Below are 22,114 nucleotides of genomic sequence, written 5' to 3'. Positions count from 1 at the left end.
GACCAACAGTGTTCTCTTGTGAACAGCACAGCAGAGAGAAATAAATGAGAGCAATAAAGGAGCGTGGGTTTTGGAGTCAGCCCAGAGCCTAGTCAGCTCAGTCATTTAACGTGGGTGGTCCTGGAGCGGTCACTGCCCTGTGTCCACCAGCACCTGATCCATGGTACTTAACATGGTTGCTGCTCTGAGCTTTATTTGCTTGGGAGCAGCTAAAGGTGCCACCTAGTATTTTCCCTGGGAGAGTGGAATTAGAACCTGGCACATTTGGAGGGTAGGAGAATTGAAACTCTTAGCTCAGCTTGATTTTGGGGTAATCCTGGGTCAGAGTCAAGAGCAGTTCTAGAAAAGGCTCCTCTGTAACCAGCTACCGCAACGGAGGCCCAGAGGAACTGATTCTCTTCCTTGACTAGGGGCTTGTGCAGGACTCAGACGTCCTGGAAAGCTTGGCTCCAGTAAGAAATTAGCTCCTGCTGAAGCCTGGATGGGGAAGAACAGCTTAGAAGGTGGGAAGGTAGCCATCTCCCCGCCTCAGCTGCATTTTTTACAGAAAGGAGAAGCGTGTGGCTTCCTCCCGCCTCCTTCCCTCCCGCTTCCTCCGCCCCTTCTGCTTCACCAACCCCTGCGCGGCGCCTTCGCTGCCGCCCAGCGAGGGAGCGAGCTAGAGCCTGCTGCACCTCCGGAGCTGGGCGGCTCAGCTGCAGGAGCCCTGCCCTGCCGAATCAAGCGGGGATCTGGAGTCCTGGGAGCCAGGGCTTTGTGCAAACTCTGCCAGGCAGGGAGGGTGTGACTGCAACAGAAACAATTGTCAAAGATGCCGGGGCCGGCTCCCTTGACCAGGTAATGCCGGCACTGCCTGGGGCTTGTCCAGCTGTGGTGCTGGGGGTGAGGAGGGAGGGGTCTCCACTCGCTTCCGGGAGTAATGCTGGGGGAGGAAGCTGTCCCGTTACTATAGGGGGGTCATATCATGTTCCCCTTGCCTTGATAATTCTAAATGAGACAAGAAACTGAGAGTGGAACCTTCAGAGGAGCCTATTGAGGTCTAGGCCTGAGCTGGAGTCTGCGTGCTGGTGAGGAAAGGGTGTGAAGGGGAAGCTGTGCATTTGGGGAGCTGCTGAGCCTCAGGAGCCCTGCTCTTTTGCAAGCACCTTCTGCTTGGTGTCCTGGGTAATGCTTCCCTCTGCCTCAGTTTAGCTGCTGCTTTGCTAGGACGTGGGGTGAGGGGTTCTGGTAACAGGTGAAGTGAACTGAGAGAGGAGACTGGGGGTGGTGGCAGTCCTGTTAGTGCAGCCCCTCTGGCCCCCCCCGCTTTCTGCCAGCCACGAGGGGCTTGCCATGGTGTTTGTAACTTTGACTGTCTTTTGGAAAGGTTGCAGAGCTCTTCTCTCTGAACGTGTAGGAGACAGAGCAGGAAAGCAGACCTTGGGATCCTGTCTTCCAGCACGCTGTTGGCTGGTCTGTGCAGACCCTGATGACTTCAGGGGCAAGGCAGAGGCTGAGAAGGCTGGTGTGTATTTTAGTGTTAGATGCTGGTGTGTATTTTAGTGTTAGGGAGGTGGAACTGTGAAGAAGCAGGTCCCAATGTATAAATGATTTTTCTCTGAACTGGCCAGTTTTCTTATACCAAGGTATAAAGCTGTAGTAAACTGCGCTATCTTTTCTGGAGTACCCTTTTTACTCTGCTAAGCAAATGACAGACCTTGCCACTGTGGTAAAGTTTTAATCACTATAATTCTTATTTCTTTATTATCTGACACCAGGAAACTCATATTAGGCCTGGAACTAATGTAACTTTATTATTTGGGGCTTTCTTCTCCCCTGACACTCCCTTTTCCATGGCTGTTCTCTCCTCGCTCTTCCTACTTTCTGTTCTGGTCCTTTATCTTGTTCTGCACTTTCCCTGCCTATGAGAAATCCCACCCCAAAATTCTCTTTTTCTTCTGCCCCCTTCATCTTCTTTTTTATCTTTTCTCCTTCCATAGCCAGTTTTTCCCTCCTTCTCTTGGGTCCTTCTGTTGATCAGGCTTTCTTCTGCTGTCCCATTAGAACTTTTGGTTACACTTTCTCATTATTATCTGGTTACTGTTTTTTAATGGCCTTTGCTGTAGTGTTGGTCAGGTCAGACTTGTGTGTTTTCCCTAATCCTCTAATTTCTGGCTTTCACCTCTAAGTTCTGTTTTTCTCAAGTATCAGCCTGTCTCCTTCCTGCTTCCACACATTGCCTTGGGCATGGCAGTGAGCAATCCTTCTTCCTGAATTTTTCCGTCTCCTCTCTCACTGTGAAGGGTAGCAGCTCGGCAACACTGAATAAGTAAAGGCTAGAGTGGGGGAGGGGGAGGTAGAGTGTGAAGCAGGGCTGGGCAAAGGCTCAGATTCCCTTGTGTGAGATGAGTGATTGGGAGATGACCAATGAATGACATTTGGCAACTCAGAGGCACTGCTGAACTGGAGGGCAGGAGGCTGATTTGTGAGTCCAGGGAGAGGAGGAGGAGTCCTGGGGGAGGGACAGCAGTCTTTTGAAGAGGAGGGAGGCCTGGGCAGTACAGGTGTTGTACATGCAGTAAGGCAGCAGGGATGGTCATAGAGGGAAAATTACAGACTGGGAAAGGGGCCATTCAAGTATAGGTTTTTTTTCTCTACCCCTCTGAACTCTTTGGTCTTGGATTCATTTCTACTCAGCACATTTTTCTGAAGTATTGTCTGCAAAATGGTGAAGAAAGAGGGTAGGCAGAGATGACAACGACTAGGCTACTCTTTTATTGGCACTCACTGACTAGAATATGGAACGTGAATACATACAAATCCCTTTCAATCTGGCATCTGACCATTATACAGTGTTGTTTGAATCTTCTACTCTGTGCTGGTTTGGGTGCTAGAGATACAGGGGTGGGATCTGGATGCACTTGCTGAATTAACATGCACACCAAGGGGTGCGGCAGCTGAAGCAGAAGATTTTGTAGAGGGCAGTACAAGGAACTATGCTGGTGCACAGGAGGGAACTTAGGATTCAGCAAGTTGGTAGCAGGGCTGGGATCTAAACTCTTGTCTAAAATTGATATTTATTCCATCATGTAGGCTTACAGTATACAGTAATTTTTATATATTCTCTGTCTGTCTGAGGGGCTAGAGTCAAGGTACTGCTGATTTGAAACTAAAAACAGTTCCATGTGATGGGTCACTGTGCCTTGGTGGAACAAAGTTTCATTACCTTTGAAGGGAAACAGACTTTGTCCTGTTAACTTCTGGCTCCAGGCAACTTGGGTGACTCAGTGCTACACTCTCTATAACTCTATAAGCACTTTGCTTTTCCCTCGTTTTTTTTTTTTTTTCTTCTTTAATTTAGATCCTGGTGAACCAGAGAATCCAGAGACCAGATGTGAAGTTAAGCTTTTTACTTCTATTGGCGTCTTTCAAATAGGGATTTAACAGCTCATAGGGATGGATGTTGTGTATCAAATAAAGCTTGTGAAATGTTTGTGAAAACGGTTTGTAACATTTTGTATAGGTGTTATTGTGGTAGGTTTCTCAAGCTGTGAAAAAAAAAATTCCTGGGTCAGTGTTGTGGTACAGTGTGTTAATCTGCCACTTGCAGTGCTACTCCACTTCTGATCCATCTCCCTGGTAATGTGCCTGGGAGAGCAGAAGATAGCCCAAGTTCTTGTGCCTCTGCCACCCATGAGGGAGACCTGGAGGAAACTTCTGGGTCCTGACCTCTGGCTTTGGACTGGCCCAGGTCTGGCTCTTGCATATCCGTTTGGTGAGTGAACTAGTGGATGGAAGATCTTACTCTTGGTCCCTCTCCTTCCCTCCCACGTTCTTTCTCTCTCTCTCACTTTCCTTCATGCTCTCTGTATATTACTCTGCCTTTCAAGTAAATAAATAAATAAATAAATAAATCTTTAGTGAAAAAAATTGTTCAGACACGTGGTTCTATTGTCTAAAAGCCTGGGGTTGCTACTGATGAGTCCAAAGCTGAGTCTGAGTTCTCACTGGATGAAGAAAAAAAAGGGGACTGGATGGAGAAGGCTTTGGGCCTGTGAGCTGAACCCCATGTTCAAAATGGAAACCAAGAGGTATACAGGAGTGGTTTATTTAAGGTCAAACAGTTGGTAGTAACTTTTAAGGATATTATTTTTAGTGATCCTAAAAAAGCAAAAGTAAAAGAAAAGTGTTGAGGATAGGATTTAAAAGTAGATTGACTGACTTTAGTTCAAATCCTGATTGTAGTAATTACTGGTTACATGAATGTTAACATCTCTAAGTTTCGTATATAAATGGAAAGATTTATTTTGCGAGGTCATTTTGAAGCTTAAAAGTAGTAATATAAAAATAATTAGGTAAAGTAATATGTGCTCTTATCCTCAAAAGATAAAATTCTAGAACTGGTATTGTGGCACAGCAAGTTAAGCTGCAGCTTAGGATGCCTATGTTCTGTTGTTGGGAGAGCTTGCTCGAGTCCTGCTCCTCCACTTTCAGTCTAGCACCCTGGCTAATGCACTTGGGAAGCAGTGACTGATGGCTTGAGTCCTTCAGTCCCTCCTCTTCAGGTGGGAGACTCGGAGAAAGTTCCTGCCTTCAGCTGGTCCAGGCCTAATTGTTGTGGCCATTTGGAGGGTGAGTTAGCAGATGCAAGGTATATGTCTGTCTGTGTCACATACTCTGCCTTTCAAATAAGTAAATAAATTAATCCATATAAACAAAAACAAAACCTCTCAACTGGTGGGTTTTGGTATAGTGGGTAAGACACTGGGATGCCTGCAGCCCATATCAGAGTGTGTGGTTTAAGTCCCAGTTGCATTACAGCTTTCTGCTAATATGCACCTTAGGAAGCAAAAGGTGATAGCTCAAATACTCGGGTCGTTGCCACCCATATGGAAAACCTAGGTTGAGTTTTGGGCCCTTGGTTTCAGCTGGGCCTACCACTGACTATTGTGACCATTTAATTCAGATCTTAATTGTATCTTCCTCAGAAAAGCCTGTCCTGACCAAAGTATTTTATGTGACTTTCACTTCCTATTGTACAAGTGGACTTGACATTGTATTATGTGCTTATTTCCTTAGGTGAGATGGACAATGTACTTGCTTATTTCTTTGCCTGCTTCCTTTACTAGGCTAGAAACTCCATAGGCACCAGTATTTTGTCTTTTTCAATTCAGTACGTGTTCATTATGGATACTCTACTGAACATATTTGATAGAGGGTAAGGTTGATGTAGCTGGAAGATGAGATCATTCCAGGTGAGAAGAATGCAGTTGACGGGGAAGGGAGAGTGTTTTCTGATGGCAGCGAGGACACCTCCTTCACTGGTACTGGGGAGGGAGAAATGGATGCTGATGCAGGAAGGCATGAAGACAGAGTTCTCCTACAAACATTTCTGTTTTCCCAGTGAAAATAAGCTCACGAGCTAAGGAGGAAAGGGGGAATGAGATGTCCAGTGTAAAAAGATAGACATAAACTTCAGGTGAAAGAAGTGAGCCAGGTTTTGTTATATTCTGTAGGGTATTAGCTCCTTCAGCACAGAGGCATTTGGGGGAGAGCTGAAATAATTAATCTTAAATGCTAGGATTACCAATTAGATTTTGGAAAGCAAGGGAAGGGCAAAAGACATTTTTAAAAAGAGATTTATTTATTTGAAAGGCAGAGTGACAGAGCAAGAGAGAGAAACAAGAAACAAAGATCTTCCATTCATTTTTTCACTTTTCAAATGGCCACACAGCTAGGGCTGGCCAGATTGAAGCCAAGAGCCACATATCATTCCTGTTTTTGCAGATGGGTGTCAGGGGACCAAGTACTTGAGCCATCTTCCTCTGCCTTTCCAGGTACCTTAACAGGAACCTGGGGAAGAAATGTAGCAGCTGCAATTAGACTATAGAGCTGCAGTTTGGGATGCCTGTGTTGCAAGCGATGACTCAACCCACTGTGTCACAAGTGACGACTTAACCCACTGTGTTGACATTGTGGCCCCATCCAGGTTCTTTTAGGAAAAGGAAACAGAGGAATTAAGCAGTAGCAAATGGGAAGTTCCTAAGGAACTGGAAAGTTCAGGCATCAAAAACATGGTCAGATTAGAAAGTATAGAATGATTCGTGACAGTTCAGATAACCCTGGATGATTGGAATAAATGGACACCTGGAAGATTGATTGGCTTAGTCTTGATTATCTTTTAGAGGAGGAAGGGCAGTCCATTTTCATTCTATGGGTTTTACTGCTTAGAAAAACTGTTCCTATGGACATTGTGGGAAATCACAGCCTCTGTTCAGGCAGAGATTGGCTGGAAGGTCAACCATCTAGGAGAATAAATCCCAGTGTTTTTTGGAGGTTGAGCCAGGTGGTGTTTGTTTTTTTTTCCATCTCTGATTTAAAGGCCTTGAGTTTTCTCAGTGTATGGATTCAGTGGTAGGCTTAAGGGTTTGAAAATTTAATTTGAATTTTTATCTTACTTGTTAGGAGAAACTCCACTGGGGCTACAGATCAGGAATAATTCAGTGTGGTAGTGAGAGGCTCATCAGACCTGTAAGTACTAGTTTCTTCAGTGACTGCAGGAGCTGGAGTCGAGGGAATGAGGAAGATATATGGGTGTGCATGTGTGTGGTAGTAGTTAGGGACAGGGCTGGCATAAATGAACTTGGGTTATACACTCCAAATCTTCCTGCTTTCTCTACTACTTAGCTGCCTCTGATTATGGAAGCCACCCAGATATAGCCTTTCTTTATTCTGTCTCAAATTATAAGCAGTATTGCTTTTTAAGAGAATCAGAATAATCAGAAACTATCCATGTCTTCATCACTGTTTCATATAGTGATTGTAAGTTAATTGCGTATCCCTAGGGTTTCAGGTTCCCATAAAATAAAGGTTTGGAACTGGCTAATGATCTTCAAGGTCTTTCTTTTTTTAAAAATATTTATTTATTTTTATTGCAAAGTCACTCAGATATACAGAGAGGAGGAGAGACAGAGAGGAAGATCTTCCATTCCATGATTCAGTCTCCAAGTGATTTCAATGGCCAGAGCTTTGCCGAGTTGAAGCCAGGAGCCTGGAAATTCCTCCAGGTCTCCCATGTGGGATTCAGTATCCATAAGCGGGGAGCTGGATGGGAAGCTATGCTGCCAGGATTAGAACTGGAGCCCATATAGGATCCTGGCATGTTCAAAGTGAGGACTTTAGGTGCTAGGCCACCATGCTGGGCCCACCAGGCCCCCCCCCCTTTTTTTTCCATTTTATGACACAGTTTCTTAGGCTCTGGAATTCCCTCAACCCTTCCCCAAACCCTCCCCTCATATTGAATTCTTCCATGTTGTTACAGTAGTACAGATCATAACCAGTCATTATTCCTTCATTGTGGGCATGGACCATGCAGAGAGTCCAGCGTCTTATTGTCCAGATAAATTCAGCAGTTTCATTGGGAGACCATCGCTGGTCTCAAAGTAGAGCTGGCAGAATATCATCCCCTCCAATGAAAAACCACTACACAACTTCAACAACAGGAAGAAACATGGAAATTTACAACATCATGACATTAATTGACATGGCATAGAGTGACCAATATGTTAGAACATGCAAGTTCTTAACCACATCCTGTACCTATTTCATTGACATCTCAATTTTAGTTTATTCACAACTGGCTGCTATAAACCTTAAAATGGTTATAGGTTAATATTCAGCTGTCTTGTGTCTATTTTCATTTTTTATATTTAGCAGCTTGTAGTATTCAAGCGTGATTTTTACTGAACTTTGCAAATTTTAGGATAGTCCAAACAAGCTTATAACTCTAACTAGCCATAAGTTAATGATTGAGGAGCAGAAAAGTTTTAGGAGGAGGGTGTAGAGAAATCTTCAATACCTTAGTGAGGAGTAACTGATCTTTGTGTCTACCTAGTAAGGTATATAGGAGTCCAAGCTGACTTTTTTCTGTCTGTTCTGAGCTTTCCTTATTGGTCTCTGTCTATCTGATCTAACGGGGGGGGGGGGGGCTCCAGAGCGACCCCAATGTTCATTACAAGAGAGGGTGGGGAATGTTTATTGAACATCTTTTGTGCCAGGCTAGGTGCGTTTATATTTTATTTGCTTTTCAGTTCTCATTGTAAATCTGTGAAATAGTCATAATTTGTATTTTGTGTAAGAGAAATGAAAGGTTGGAAATAGAAGTTGCTTTTTATTTTAATAGCGTTGAAACAGCCTATAGTTCTGCTCCATATATCCCCAAACACTAAACTAGAGCAAGTGGTCGGAGACTTCATAAGGGGAGCATCTGACGCATGAGAATGACATCCCTCAGCAAATTCAAGGCTGCAGCATTCCAGTGTCCTGCCAAAGAAAACCTCTTGGCATGGTTTAATTAGAGAGATCAGATTCTCATAGCCTGCACCAAGGGCACACAGTACTCCTCAGTCCCCATGGAGACTGGAGCATACCAGTTGCAGTTGCTCTGGGCTGTTGAACTAACAAATATGATTAGTATGTGGAATAAGCTTTATTTCTTCTTATATTCCTTGTTTTATTTTGAATGACTTGAGAGGTTATGTGAGTTTTAGCGGTTATCTAGCTCATTCCCTTGCTTCTAGAGTCAACAGTGAAATATGGTTTAGTGATCTGGTCATTATACAGTCGTCATTTCAGTTCTTTGCTTCTGTTGCCCACTATGTGACGCGTGATGATTGGCATTGTTTCTGAAACCCTAGTTCTTTTGACTTACTCTATTTTATTCTCAGCGCCTAGCATTAGCTTGCCAAACGTAGATGAAGTTTGCCTTAAAGAAGGAAAAAAAGTGATACCTATTATATAAATTACCAACTTCACTACAAATTCTATAAAATATTATTTATTATATTAAAATATAATAAAATTATGATTAAAGTATGAGCTACAAATGATGACTGAAGCCTTACTTGTGAGGATTAGAAATGGTTCTTCCAGGAAATTCTCTGGGGGAAATCTTAAAATTTCAGCTGATCTTGAGAACTTTAGAGGACTGTTCTAATCTCCAGGTCCTGTGGTATGAGCTCTGGGCACCACAGAGTCCCCAGTGCAGATGGTTAGCAGCTGGCCTCCTCCAGGCAACGCCTCTTTCTCATTGTCATTGCCCCACAACCTTGTTTTTCAGTCAACAGTGTCACCTTTTATTTTTAGTAGAGTCATTTACTGCCTAGCCCTAGAATTGCTCAGAAAGGACCATTTTTGTGGCTGGTATACTTTGTGGTATACTAGGATCTGCTGTGTCCCACTTTTTGGTCTCCTGCTTTTAGTTTATGATGCATTCTGCCACACTTTACTCTCACATATACGTTATTCAGTGGCCCAAGATGCATGTACCTTAATTTTTCCCATTAAAAGAATTCATTTATTTTTTTGTCTCTTTTCTTTGAGTCAGATGCTAACTAATGATGGATCTGTCTGATGCCAATTAACTCAGAGACTATACAGAGTTAAAGAATTATGATTTTTTTTCTCTCAAAAATGGTACTAGAAATAATTTAAAATATCTATGTACCTACCACCTAGATTCTACTACTGTGAACATTTCCTAAACAGTCATACACAACATCAGGGATGATATTTGGACCACATATACAATGATACATGGCATTACAATGAGCTAAAAAATTCCTTTTGCCTAATGATATCATAGCTGTGCATTACATGCTTGTGGTGATATAGGTGTGAACAAACCTATTGTACTGCTAGCACTATACAGCACATACAGTTAAGCATTGTGTGTAACAGCTAATGCTAATAAGTGACTGTTTCTAGTTTATGTACTGGCTATATTTTTATTGTGATTTTAGAGTTTGCTACTACTGTATTACACAAACAACAGCTTTGTACATTCTGTGTTTATTGTATCTTTTGATTGCTTCAGTAGAGTATGTAAAATAATTGACCTGAACCATCTAGGTTTGTGAAGCTTGTATTATATTTATGTACTAATGAAATCACTTAATGGTGTGTTTCTCAGAATGTAGACCTTTGTTATGCAATGCACAGTATATTTTATTGACTTCGTTTTACACATATATTTGCATGAATATTACATATCCATGTTTATCTATTAATTTGTTTTATTTTAAAGCATTTTTAATTTCAAAGTAAACTGCATGCATTGTTACACTTCCCCTTAAGTACTTCAGCACTGTTGTTCAAAAGAGACATGAGTGGGGGCCTAACTACTTGAGCTGTCACCTCTGCCTGCTGAATATGTATTTATCAGGAAGCTGGAATTGAGAGAGTCAGGAGTCAAACCCAGGCATTCCAGTGTGGGATGCGAGCATTCTTAGTGCTGCAGCAGACATCTGTCAGCTGTTTATTCTTTGAGCCATTGCATTATCTTCTCTTTTGTGAAATTTTACTGCTGATTATCCTATTTCATTTAAGGCTTTCTTTATGTGTTGGGACATGTTATTGTTTGTGCTGTTCTGTAGCACTGTTCTCAGCTTGGCTTTGTCTAGATCTTGCTGCTTGCGTGCTAGAATGTGAGAGTCTAGGGTTGAGTCAGGTGTTATTCGTTTTTATGCGTTTATTTTATCTTTATTTCTTCTTGGTTTCTAGCATAGCACCTTACATGTAAGTTCTCAGTAAAAGTCAGTTGATTTGAACTGTACTTAATTGAAGGAACTACAGATTCACCCAAAGTATACGTGACTTACCCATGCCTTCAGTTACACATACGCCTGTGTTCTGCTGTGTTCTTTTGAAATGAGAAACAGGAACTCATTTATCTTTCCTAGATTTAGCTCATGCTTAGATGTATTGATATTTGCTATTGGCTCAATTTGATTAACCCAAACCTAAATCACAGATAATTCACAGCAAAAAGAGGGGCTGAATTTACCATAAGGGCAGAATTGTTAGAAATTCTTTGGCAGAGAACCTAAGATGAAGTTTGAGTTTCATTATAAAGCTTGAGTGAAACTTTTATGTGTTTAAAAAGGGTCTACCATTCTACCCTGAGAGAGAGACAGACAGAAGGATCTTCCATCTGCTGGTTCATGTCCTACATAGCCACAGTGGCTAGAACTGAGCCAGTTTTCACCCAGATCTCCTTGCAGTGTCCCAAGGCTTGGGCCATCCTGTGCTGTTTTCCTAGGACATAAGCAAGCAGCTATATCAGAAGTGGAGCTGGGGCCCGGCGCGGTGGCGCAAGTGGTTAAGGTCCTCCTCGCCTTGCACGCCCGGGATCCCATATGGGCGCCGGTTCTATCCCGGCAGCCCCGTTTCCCTTCCAGCTCCCTGCCTGTGGCCTGGGAAAGCAGTCGAGGACGGCCCAAAGCTTTGGGACCCTGCACCCACGTGGGAGACCCGGAAGAGGCTCCTGGCTTTGGATCGGCATAGCATCGGCCGTTGTGCTCACTTGGGGAGTGAATCATCGGACGGAAGATCTTCCTCTCTGTCTCTCCTCTCTGTATATCCGCCTTTCCAATAAAAAAAAAAAAAAAAAATAAATCTTAAAAAAAAAAAAAGAAGTTGAGCAGCCAGAACATAAACTGGTGCCCATATAGGATGCTGGCGTTTGTAGGATGAGGATTAGCCAGTTGAGCTGGCCCCCACAGATGATGTCTTAAAAGGTTATGCCGTGACAGTGCTCCCTAAAAACTTTTTGTTTTAAAGATTTACTTATTTTTATTTGAAAGGTGTATTTACAGTGTCAGTGAGAGATAAAGAGATCTCCCAATTGCTCGGTGATTTCCCAGATGGCTGCAGTTCTCCAAATGGCTGAGCCATTCTGAGGCCAGGAGCCCAGAACCTGGACCTCCTACACAGGTGAAGGGTTCTAAGGCTTTGGACTATCCGCTGCTGCTTTCACCAAGCCACAAGCAGGGAACTGGATGGAAAGTGGGATAGCTGTGACATGAACTGGCACCCCTGTATAATCCCAGTGCTTACACAGTGAGGATTTAGTCATTGAGCTATTGCCCCAGGCTCTCCTTCTGCTTCTTGAACCTCAATATTCCTACCTGTAATATGGGAAGGAGTCAAATTGATGATATCTAAGGTTATTTCTGACTTTGATGCTAGTACATCTTAAAATCTTTGATTAATCTGGTTCTGTTTTATACTGTGACTCCTTAATCCATGATGGCCAAGTGAAGGATGCAGTGTCAGTGAGCATGTTCTTTTCCCAAGTTCCCATTGACTTTCTTTCAGTTTGTAATGTGTCTTATACATGGTGGCTGCTTGAGAAAGCATTTTCTTTCTACTTAAGCACTGTGTCTATATGCTTTTAATCACATTATCTAAAATAAGTACAAATCTCCTTCTCTCCTTAGTTGCAACTTGAATGGCAGGAAAACAAAATTATATTTTACAGATGGTGGGATTTCTATAAAGAATAGTAGACCCAAGACTTAAACTTGGGTCTCTTAACTTTAAACTCCAATCTTCGTGTTACGCATTGCCATTCTAGTTGCTCTTTTGAAATGTCACTGTGGTGGTTTTATTATAGAGCCTTCAGTTGATTTGTAAATAATTCCTCAATATGATTAGTTTCTTCTAGATAACCACACTTCTTAAGCTTCTGCAGCATTGCAATGTAAAATGTGGTCTGTTGTCTTTGTGTTTTGTATTGTTTTCGAGTATGGATGGAAGGGGGTACCATTTAAGCTATCATGAACACTGACTTAGCTCTATTTTAGTTTCTCATCTTTTCCAACTTTTCATCGTAGAGATTGTTAGAAGATTTAAGATATGTTTGTTCTCCTTGTTCAAGTAATGAGTGTATTTACTCTAAGGATTGAAAATTTGAGGCTATTTTCTTATCAACAAAGCTTATAATAGTATAGATTTAAAATGTGCTATTTATTGTATTGAGTATAGGTGAATAAAATGACTAAAGAGTGGGCTTAAGCTTGTAAAGAAAGGAAGATCTGTTAAGAAAGCATAGGAAAGGGCTGGTTTCGGGCTACAGGAAAGCTAGAATGTAGGCTTGAGAGCCCTGAGTCCAGGAGATCAAGAAGACTCAAAGTTGTGTTTTGTGAATATTTGGAAGGTACAGGAAATGGTGAGTCAGCATTGGGAGAGCATATTTTAAGGATCTTGAGAAATTACTTCAGGTATCTAAAATTCCGTCTGAGTAGTTCTAAGAGAGCTTAAGACTAACAAATGGAAAATTTTTGTTTATTTGTTCTTTGATTTCTTTATATATTTGGTCGTGCATATTTTTTGACTATCTACTCTATACCAGATCTGGTACTGGGGATGGAGAAATACATCAAGGATGAACGTTGTCATAGAGGAATTTATTGCCTTTTGTTTTTTTTTTTGGTAACAGGTTAAATGGGAAGGTGAATGTGTAACAAATAGTTGCAATAGAGTGGAATTTCATATAAGTGAGAGCTTTTATTTTAAGGATTTATTTATTTGTTGAAAGGCAGGATTACAGAGAAAGAAGAGATGAAGAAAGAGAGCTAGAACTTCCATTTGATGATTTACTCTTGAAATGGCTGCAGAGGCTGGGGGTTAGGTAGGCTGAAACCAGGAGCCAGGAACCTCTTCCAAATCTCCTGCTTGGGTAACAGAGGCCCAAGGATTTTCTGACGCTTTTTCAGGCTGTTAGCTGAGAGCTGATTCAGAAGCGGAACACCTGGGACTTGATCCGGCTCCCATATGGGTTGCTGGCACTGCAGGTATTGGCTAAATGTGCTGCACCGCACTGTTGGCCTTTTTACAGGAGGTGAGCAAAGACAGAATATGCTTTCTTTTTAGATTATAGTTTTCCTATCATGGAAGGTTTTAAAGAATATATTGCATTGCAGTTAAAAGGATTCAGATACTATGCTTACTTTGGCAGCACATACAATGAAATTAGAACAAAACATCCCTGCACGTGGATGACACAAAAATCATTCAAAATTAAATTCCCAGCATATTTGGGATTTATGTAATTGAGAATCTCTTTGAAAGTGAAGTTCTACTTCTGAAATTCCCCAAATATAGTCAAAGGACTGAGAACTGGAGCAAAGCCTGTATCAGGAAGGTTACTAAAGCCTTTCCTGGAGTGATCCTGGGCTGTGGATCTGAAAGGGAGTTTATGTTCAGGAAGCTGTTGGTTGAAGGACTTGGGAGGCAAGGAAGGACTTGATTATGGTATCAGGTAGCTGCTACACGGGTGTAATTTTGGAATTGGCAGCCTGAAGAGTGAAGGTGCACTTGAGAACTGAGACAGCAGAAGCTCCCTTTGGGGAGCTGAGGAACTTGAGTTGGGGCTGGGAAGGGAAAGCAAAGATAGATCTAATGAGACTGGAGTAAATGGATAAAAAGCACTCCATCCAGGGTTAATCTAGATTCACTATATATGGTACTTGGCTGCTTGATTTCTTTTGGTCAGAAGTAAGGAGATTACGTGTTGAGCCTGGTGGTTAAGACACCTATGTCCCACTTCAGTGTGTTTGGGTTTCATAGCAGGTTATGGCTACCTGTTAATGCAGACCGTGAGAGGAAACAATGATGGCTCAACTAGTAGAGTTCCTTCCACACATGTAGATCTGGATTGAAATCCTGGCCGATAGATCTGTCCCTGGTCTTACCTTGTCTCTTTGCTGCTCAAATATAAACTGAGACAGGGATGGAAGGAAAGAGAATGGAGAGATAGGATTAGGATAAATTATACACAAGAAGTGAGATTTGAGTTTTTCTTTGAAGTATGTGTAAGATTGTTATCAGCAAAAGCAGGCAGAAGGGCCAGACATAGTGATGCAGCACATTAAGACACTGGCTATAATTTTGGCATCTCATATGGAGCATCATATGAGGCTTGGCTACTCCACTTCCAATCCAGGTAACCGCTAATGCACCTTAGAAAGCAGTGGAACATGATCTAAGTGGTTGGGTCCCTGCCACCCATGTGGGAGACCCAGATGGAATTCCTGACTCCAACCCCAGATGTTGCTGCCATTTGGGGAGTGAACCACTAGATAGAAGGTTGATCTTTAGTCTCTCCCTTTTTGTCTGTAACTCTTTCAAAATAAAGGAATAAATGTTAAAGAGAGAGAAAGGAGAAACCACCATGACACAAAGAATAACTGTGAGAGAGAGAGAATGAAAAACAGTGTTTTATAAATTCAGAAGAACAAAGATATCTGATATAATTTAAGTGTAGGCTGGGGATAGGTGTGGTGGCTTAGTTTGTAAGGCAGGTCAGTGTCAGATTGCAAAAAATCTTGAATTTCATCTGTACCAACTCCTTAAAGGCAAGGATATCTGTTCTTGTGACAACTTTATTAATTTAAAAAATTGAATTTTAAAATAGAATTTTTATTAAATAAAAACTGAATTTTTATTAAATAAAAAAATTGAATTCGGACCTGATACAGTAGCCTAGTGGCTAAAGTCTTCACCTTGCATGCTCCAGGATCCCATATGGGTGCTAGTTCTATTCCCAGCAGCCCCGCTTTCCATCTGTTCCCTGTTTGTGGCATGGTAAAGCAGTTGAGGACAGCTTAAAACCTTGGGACCCTGCACCCACTTGTGAGACCCAGAAGAATCTCCTGGCTCCTGGCTTTGGATCAGCTCAGCTCCAGCTGTTAAAGCCACTTGGGGAGTCAATCAGTGGAATGAAGATTTTCCTTTCTGTCTCTCCTCCTCTCTGTATATCTGACTTTCCAATAAGAATAGAATAGAATAAATTGAATTAAAAAAAAAATTGAATCCACTGTCAGATAATATATAAGACACTGTCAGGTTACAGAGGCAACGGAATAGGTCCTATGTTTGAAGAATATTTTGGTTGCTGTAGACATTTATGTGCAGGATAACTTGAAAATGTATCTGTTATTTTGGGAACATGCAGGAGGAAACCTACTTTGAGATGAGAACATTTTCAAAAACTTTATGGAAGGAATAACAATTGAATTAAACCATGTAGGATAAGTGGATCCAGTTTGTGAATAGGGAAGTTGACATTCTGCGGAGAGAACATAGCATTTGCAAAGGAATGGAAGTGTTAAAGCTATGAAGAAGCTGGAGAAGTTAGATATGGAGTGTTAAAGGGAGTTAGAGGGAGTGATAGTGAAAGAAAATGAAGGTAAAAGAACTAAATCAAGAGCGTGATGTGATGGGTCAGTGCTAAATCCTCATCTTACACACACCAGGGTCCCATATGGGCGCCAGTTCGTGTCCTGACTGCTCTGCTTTCCATCCAACTCCCTGTTTGTAGCCTGGGAAAGCAGTAGAGGAAGGCCCAAAGCTTTGGACCAAAGCTCCTGGCTTCTGGCTTTGTTGGCTCAGCTCTGGCTTTTATGGCCACTTGAGGAGTGAACCAGGGGAAGAAAAATATTTCTCTGTCTCTCTTTCTGTCTCTAAATCTGCCTTTCCAATAAAAATAAATAAATAAATATTTTTTTAAAAAAGGAACTAGATCAAAGAATTGCCTGTAAAGCAAGCCAGAGGAGTCTAGATTTTATTTTAGGGTATCAGTGAAAATTCTGAAAGGTAGAGGAGTGGTGTGCTTTAAGATCATTGATGGCACCTTAAAAAAGATTGAGGAAAAAATTAACTGTGGTAGATTATTTAGTTCATTTTTTTTTTACTAGAAAATGTGAAAAAACAAAAATATGATTCCTTTCAGCTGGCCCTTTAGCATAGCAGTTTAGATCCCATACAGACATGCATGTTCCATGTCAGAGTTCCATGCCTGGTTCTGGCTCCTAACTCCAGCTGGTTGCTAATGTAGATCCTAGGCAGCAGCAGTTAGGGCTCAAGTAGCTGAGTTCCTCTCATGCGCAGGGGAGGCCTAGGTTGACTTGCTACCTCCTGGCTTTGGCTGTAGCATAGCTCCACGTAATGGAGGCATATGAGGTGTGAACTCATGGATGGAAACTTCATCTGGTCTCTCACAACTAAGTAAGAAATTTTGAAAGCTATAGATTTTTCTCATAATGCTTTAAGTAATTGATGACTAAAAGCATTGATATTGAAATCTGCACATGTTGGAATCACTGCTTTTCAAAATACAGCATTTCAACATTTTGGCTATTTACCTAAGCTTACTAAATGAGAACTTATGGGATCAAGCCAGGATATATGTATTTCTTTTCTTTTCTTTTTTAAGATTTGCTTATTTTTATTGGAAAGACATTTTCAGAGAGAAGGAGAGACAGAGAGAAATATCTTCCGTCCACTGGTTCACTTCCCAACTGTCCACAATGGTCGGAGCTGAGCCAGTTTGAAACCAGGAGCCAGGAGCCTCTTCGAGGTCTTCCACATAGGTGAAACGGCCTTAGATTTTGGGCTATCCTCCACTGCCTTCCCAGGCCACAAGCAGGGAGCTGGATGGGAACTGAAGCAGCTGGCACATAAACCAGTGCCCATCTGAGATCCCAGCACTTGCAGATGGAGGATTACCTAGTTGAGCCATCATGCCAGCTCCTATTCTGTGTTTAAACCTTTAGTTTCCAAAGTACTGTTGTGTTTAATTCTAAGAAGCTTATCTTCATTCCATATAGTCATAGTTAAAGGTATGATTTCTACTGTTGCATGAAAGAGTGAGAAACTTTATTAAAAATATTTGTAAAATATTGGTAGTATGTGATAAGGGTCCCCCCCCATTTTAAAGTTTATTCTATTTTTCAAAAACTTTGAAGATTGTTCAAAACATATGGAGCACCATACCATGTGGAGCAATATAATTAGTACCTTGATCATCATATGTTTAGAACAAGGTAGAATTTTAAATTGCCTTTTAAAAATGACTTATTTATTTTAAAGGCAGTTAGAAAGAGACGAACAGCTGTCTTCCTGCTGGTGGTTCACTCTCTGTCTGGCCATAGTGATTGAGACTGGGCTCGCAGAAGTCAGAAACCTGAAACTTTATCTGAGTCTTCCAGATGGGTAGCAGGGTCCCAAGAACTTGGACCATCTTCTGCTTCTTTCCTTGGCACATTAGCAGGCAGCTGGATCCCAAGCTGAGCATCTGGGACTCAGCTAAGTGTTCAGACACAAGACGCTGTTGTCATAGTCAGTGGTGTAACGTGCTGGCCCTTAAATAATGTACAATTTTAGATGAAGGAGATACTGTAAAGATGGTGTATCTAGAAGTTAGCAAACTTTTCTATATTTCTGGAAGTCAGATGCTATTTTTAGATGTTTAGTCTCCATTGTTACTGCTCAGCTCTGCCAGTTTATCGTGAAAGAAATAATACATAAGCCAATGAATGTATTTTCCCATAAAACTATTTACAAAATAATTTTACTTATGTTTGAATAGTCAGTTCCAGAAAGAGAAAATGTAGGTTGTCTAAGGTTAAAAAGTTAGAGGTTGGCAGAGAACTCAGTATGTTCATCTTTTTTTTTTTTTTTTTTTTAAGATTTATTTGTTTTTATTGGAATGTCAGATTTACAGAGAGGAGACAGAAAGATCTTCCATCCGCTGGTTCCCTCCCCAAGTGGCTGTAATGTCCGGAGCTGAACTGATCTGAAGCCAGGAGCCAGGAGTTTCTTCCAGGTCTCCCACGCAGGTGCAGGGTCCCAAGGCTTTAGGTCATCCTTGTCTGCTTTCCCAGGCCACTAATAGGGAGCTGGATGGGAAGTGGGGTAGCTGTGACACAAACCGGCGCTCATATGGGATCCTGGTACATGCAGGTGAGGACTTTAGCCACTAGGCTACAGTGCCGTGCCCATATGTTCATTGTTTTTAAAAAGTGTTTTATTACAATTATTTTTAAAAGATTTATTTATTTGAAAGGCATGGGAGGCAGGTGCGGAGAGAAAGAGAAAGAGATCTTGTATCCACTGATTCACTCCCCAAGTGGCCAGATGGCCTCCGCTGAGTTAGGTCAAACCAGTGGCTCAGTACTCCATCCAGGTCTGCCATAGGTGGCAGGAGTTCATATTCTCAGGCCATATTCTCCTGCCTTCCCAGTTGGAAGTGGAACAGCTGGGATTCATGTGGGGCTTAGACCTTTTGGGCAGTTGCTTGACTCACTATGTGAAACACCAGTCCCAGCAATTTAAAAAAATTGTCAAATAGATGAATAAATAGAAACCAAGAGGTTAAGGAATTTCTCTAGAACTAGTAAGTGAGATTGGGATTCATGTGTAATTTTTGGTAGACCACATTTCTGCTTTTGTACTGCATCATGGTAGTTTTCTGTGATCTCCAGTGTTTCAGATACAGCACTGTAGAGAAAAGCAAGATCCTGGTAAATTTTTAGTAGTGCTTGGCCCAGAGTAGGCCTGTAATACCTGTGAAAATTGTTAACCGAATAGACTCGCAATCTTCGTGGTGTACTTTGGAAGTACTTGGGCAGGGCCTGAAGGAAGGGCTATTAATTTGGGTTCTTGAACTTTTAACTTGCATTTTGTGTTGCTCATAAATAATGAGTTCTGTTGTTCTTTCTGATTCCAGTAGCTGTTGCTGGTAGTGACAATGTCAAATAACGGCTTAGACATTCAAGACAAACCCCCAGCTCCTCCGATGAGAAACACCAGCACTATGATTGGAGCAGGCAGCAAAGATGCTGGAACCTTAAATCACGGTTCCAAACCTCTACCCCCAAACCCAGAGGAGAAGAAAAAGAAGGACCGATTTTACCGATCCATCTTACCTGGAGATAAAAGTACAGTATTTCATTCATTTATTATCATTTGTATGCTTAACATTTTTTTGTTTGTTTGTTTGCTACCTGAAAAAAAAAGTCCTTTCTCAATTTTCTTTCTTTCTTTTTTTTTTTAAATTAAATGTTTTCCTTTCCTTCGTTAAGTGGCTGAAACCAAGAGGCATTTTTGTACTCTATCAACTATATATGAGCAAAAATTAAGACTGCTCATGCCAGTTTTGCAGCAATCTGAGGTTGTTCATTTATTTATTTAATTTGTAAGTTCGTAAACTGTTGATGTAATCTTAGCGTATACTAATTGTCTTAAGTTGCAAGTTTTATTTTCCCTAAATTCGTTTCACATACAATATATTCTTTTCAAATTCTGTACTGCCTGTTTATCCAAATCCACAGGTTTCACACCCAGATTGTGGAATTACTATAGTAGAAATGTCAAGTGATAGCTAACCAAAGGAAGTGGAGAGGACTCAACAGGAGTTCACTGTGAATAATTCAGCCTCATTTGCTTTTTGGAAAAGTAATCAGGATTTTTGAAAGTGCCTCTGAAAGAGTCACAGAGATTTCCTGGACAACTTACTGAAATAGAAGGTTGGGTGTCCACATGAATTAGTTGCTTTGATTGAACCCCAGAAATGTTGCCGTAAGTGGCTATTGATGTGAGGTAGTTTTCTGCTGTTTCAGGGTTCTGTTTTGTGGGATGCTGAGGAAATTGACTTTCCATCTGTAAATGGTTCCCTTGAGCTGATTCAGATGGACCTGGTTCACTGCTTACAGAGCCTGTAAGCTCTGTGACCCTGGGCATGTCATTTGGCCCCTTTTACGTGTAGACTCCTCCCTTTGGAATTGAGATATCTCATGGAGTGGTTGTGAAGATTACATGTAAATTTTCCAGTATGCTATCTTTCATACAGAAGGTATGCAAGTGTGCGTTATTTCTCTCTTTACTACTTTACTAATAAATAGAAGCTAAGAGCGTAACTAACAGATGACAGAATTGAGATTCAGAATTAGAACAAGTATAACAAGTACAGTGATGAACTGTAGAAAATATTTCAGATGAGAATGCTTTCAAAAGTTTAGGGAAATTGATATATTAAAAGATAAATTCATTTTGGTGCAGGAATTTTTGAAATCCATATATATGAAGGATTTTCAAAAAAGTTAATGAAAAATGTGTATTATAAAAAAGAACTATGCATAGTTTCCATCAAATGAGTTTATCTTTCCACTTCACTTTTTTCCATGGAGTTTTTGAAGCACTTATGTAATTGCGTAACTGTAGATTAGGGGAAATGATAAATGATGATATCATAAACTAAACGCAGAACACAGGAAGGAGGAACAAATTAGGTGGATTGGTGATAAGAGAACATGGAAGGTTAATATTGTATTTTAGTTGAGAAGATTAAATTTAGACATGCTGCCTTTAAAGTCTCCTAAAAAAGGGTATTGAATAACTGAAATAAGAACTATTGAGGACTTTTTCAGGTATGCTCCACCATCATTATGGGCTTTTTTGGAATCTAGGTACATGTGGATAAGGTTCCTAACTTTGATGCTTTGAAATCAAATCATTTTTATAGTAGTTGACAACTTTCTGGGTACAATGACTATGATATAAGCAATGTTACATCTTACTTTTATTTCACAGTTCAGGTGTATGTTTGTTGTACCTTTATCAAGCAGTATTTTTGCTCACTCTATAAGTGAGCAAATCCTACTCTATAAGTAGGATTGTAACCAAATTTTGTATAAGTAATGAAAGAAGACTTTTTACATTAAGAAGTTTAAGTGTTCTTTTTAAGGTGAGTAAGGATAATAAGATTCTTGGCCAGTAGTCATCAAAATTTTGAAATTCTTTATTTTAGAGCTGGCTTTGTGGTACCACAGATTAAGCGGTTATTTTGGGATTTCAGCATCTCTTTTTAGGGTTTTGTTTTGTTTTTAATGTTTTGAAGGGCACCACCAAGAAAGTAATAAAATGTAATCCACAAAGAGATAAGTACTTCCCCAGAATTATTTATCTTCTAAGGGACTTGTATTTAAGATTTATAAGAATTGGTACAACTCAGCAATCAAAAGACAACTAATTTGAAAAGTGGACAAAAAATCTTAATCTGCCAGTCACCAAAACAGATGTATAAATGGCCAGTAAGCACATGACAGTGTCACTGGCCAACACCCTGAGGAACTCAGGAATCTCACTTGTCTCCTACTTCAAAGTAGTAACATTTCCAGGGAGGGATGGAATCACCAGCCACCCTGCTCTGATCTGAACTCTACCACAAGAGGAGGCCTGCAGTGGCTGATAAGTGTCCAGAAACCACCTGTTACTTAATTTTAGTGTTAAGATCTCCACGTTAAGGTTCACTACCATAATGCAATGTGCATGAGAGCATGTTTCCACTGTTGTAGTGGTACAAGCTTACACTTGCTTCTACATGTATTCACAGAACACTCCCTTTTCAGTATCCATTACTCACTCTGAATAAGAAATACCATACCTCCTTTATCTTGTTGAGAGTCCTTTGTCCAGGAAACAACAGGTTACCAAAGTCTCGTTATTTACTGCA

The 22,114-nt window shown here is 41.0% G+C and overlaps 1 protein-coding gene across 2 annotated transcripts in view; it reads left to right on the top strand.

Moving 5' to 3' along the window:
- Window positions 1–22,114, top strand: part of PAK1 (p21 (RAC1) activated kinase 1) — a 142,561-nt gene that overhangs the window by 66,591 nt on the left and 53,856 nt on the right. Inside the window, exons 1-2 of one of the 2 annotated variants that reach the window (XM_040964435.1) lie at window positions 582–837; window positions 19,331–19,541. In XM_040964435.1, coding sequence (XP_040820369.1) covers window positions 19,352–19,541 — 190 coding nt within the window. In that variant the 5' untranslated portion in view covers window positions 582–837; window positions 19,331–19,351. Of the gene's footprint in view, window positions 1–581; window positions 838–19,330; window positions 19,542–22,114 lie in introns of those variants that run through there. The other variant, XM_040964434.1, reaches the window with a different exon arrangement.

Source organism: Ochotona curzoniae, unplaced genomic scaffold (assembly GCF_017591425.1).
Source record: "Ochotona curzoniae isolate NIBS_2020 unplaced genomic scaffold, NIBS_Ocur_1.0 scaffold_3223, whole genome shotgun sequence".
NCBI lineage: Eukaryota > Metazoa > Chordata > Mammalia > Lagomorpha > Ochotonidae > Ochotona > Ochotona curzoniae.
The sequence above is the reverse complement of the archived record's forward strand: the minus strand, read 5'-3'. Positions and strand labels throughout refer to the sequence as shown.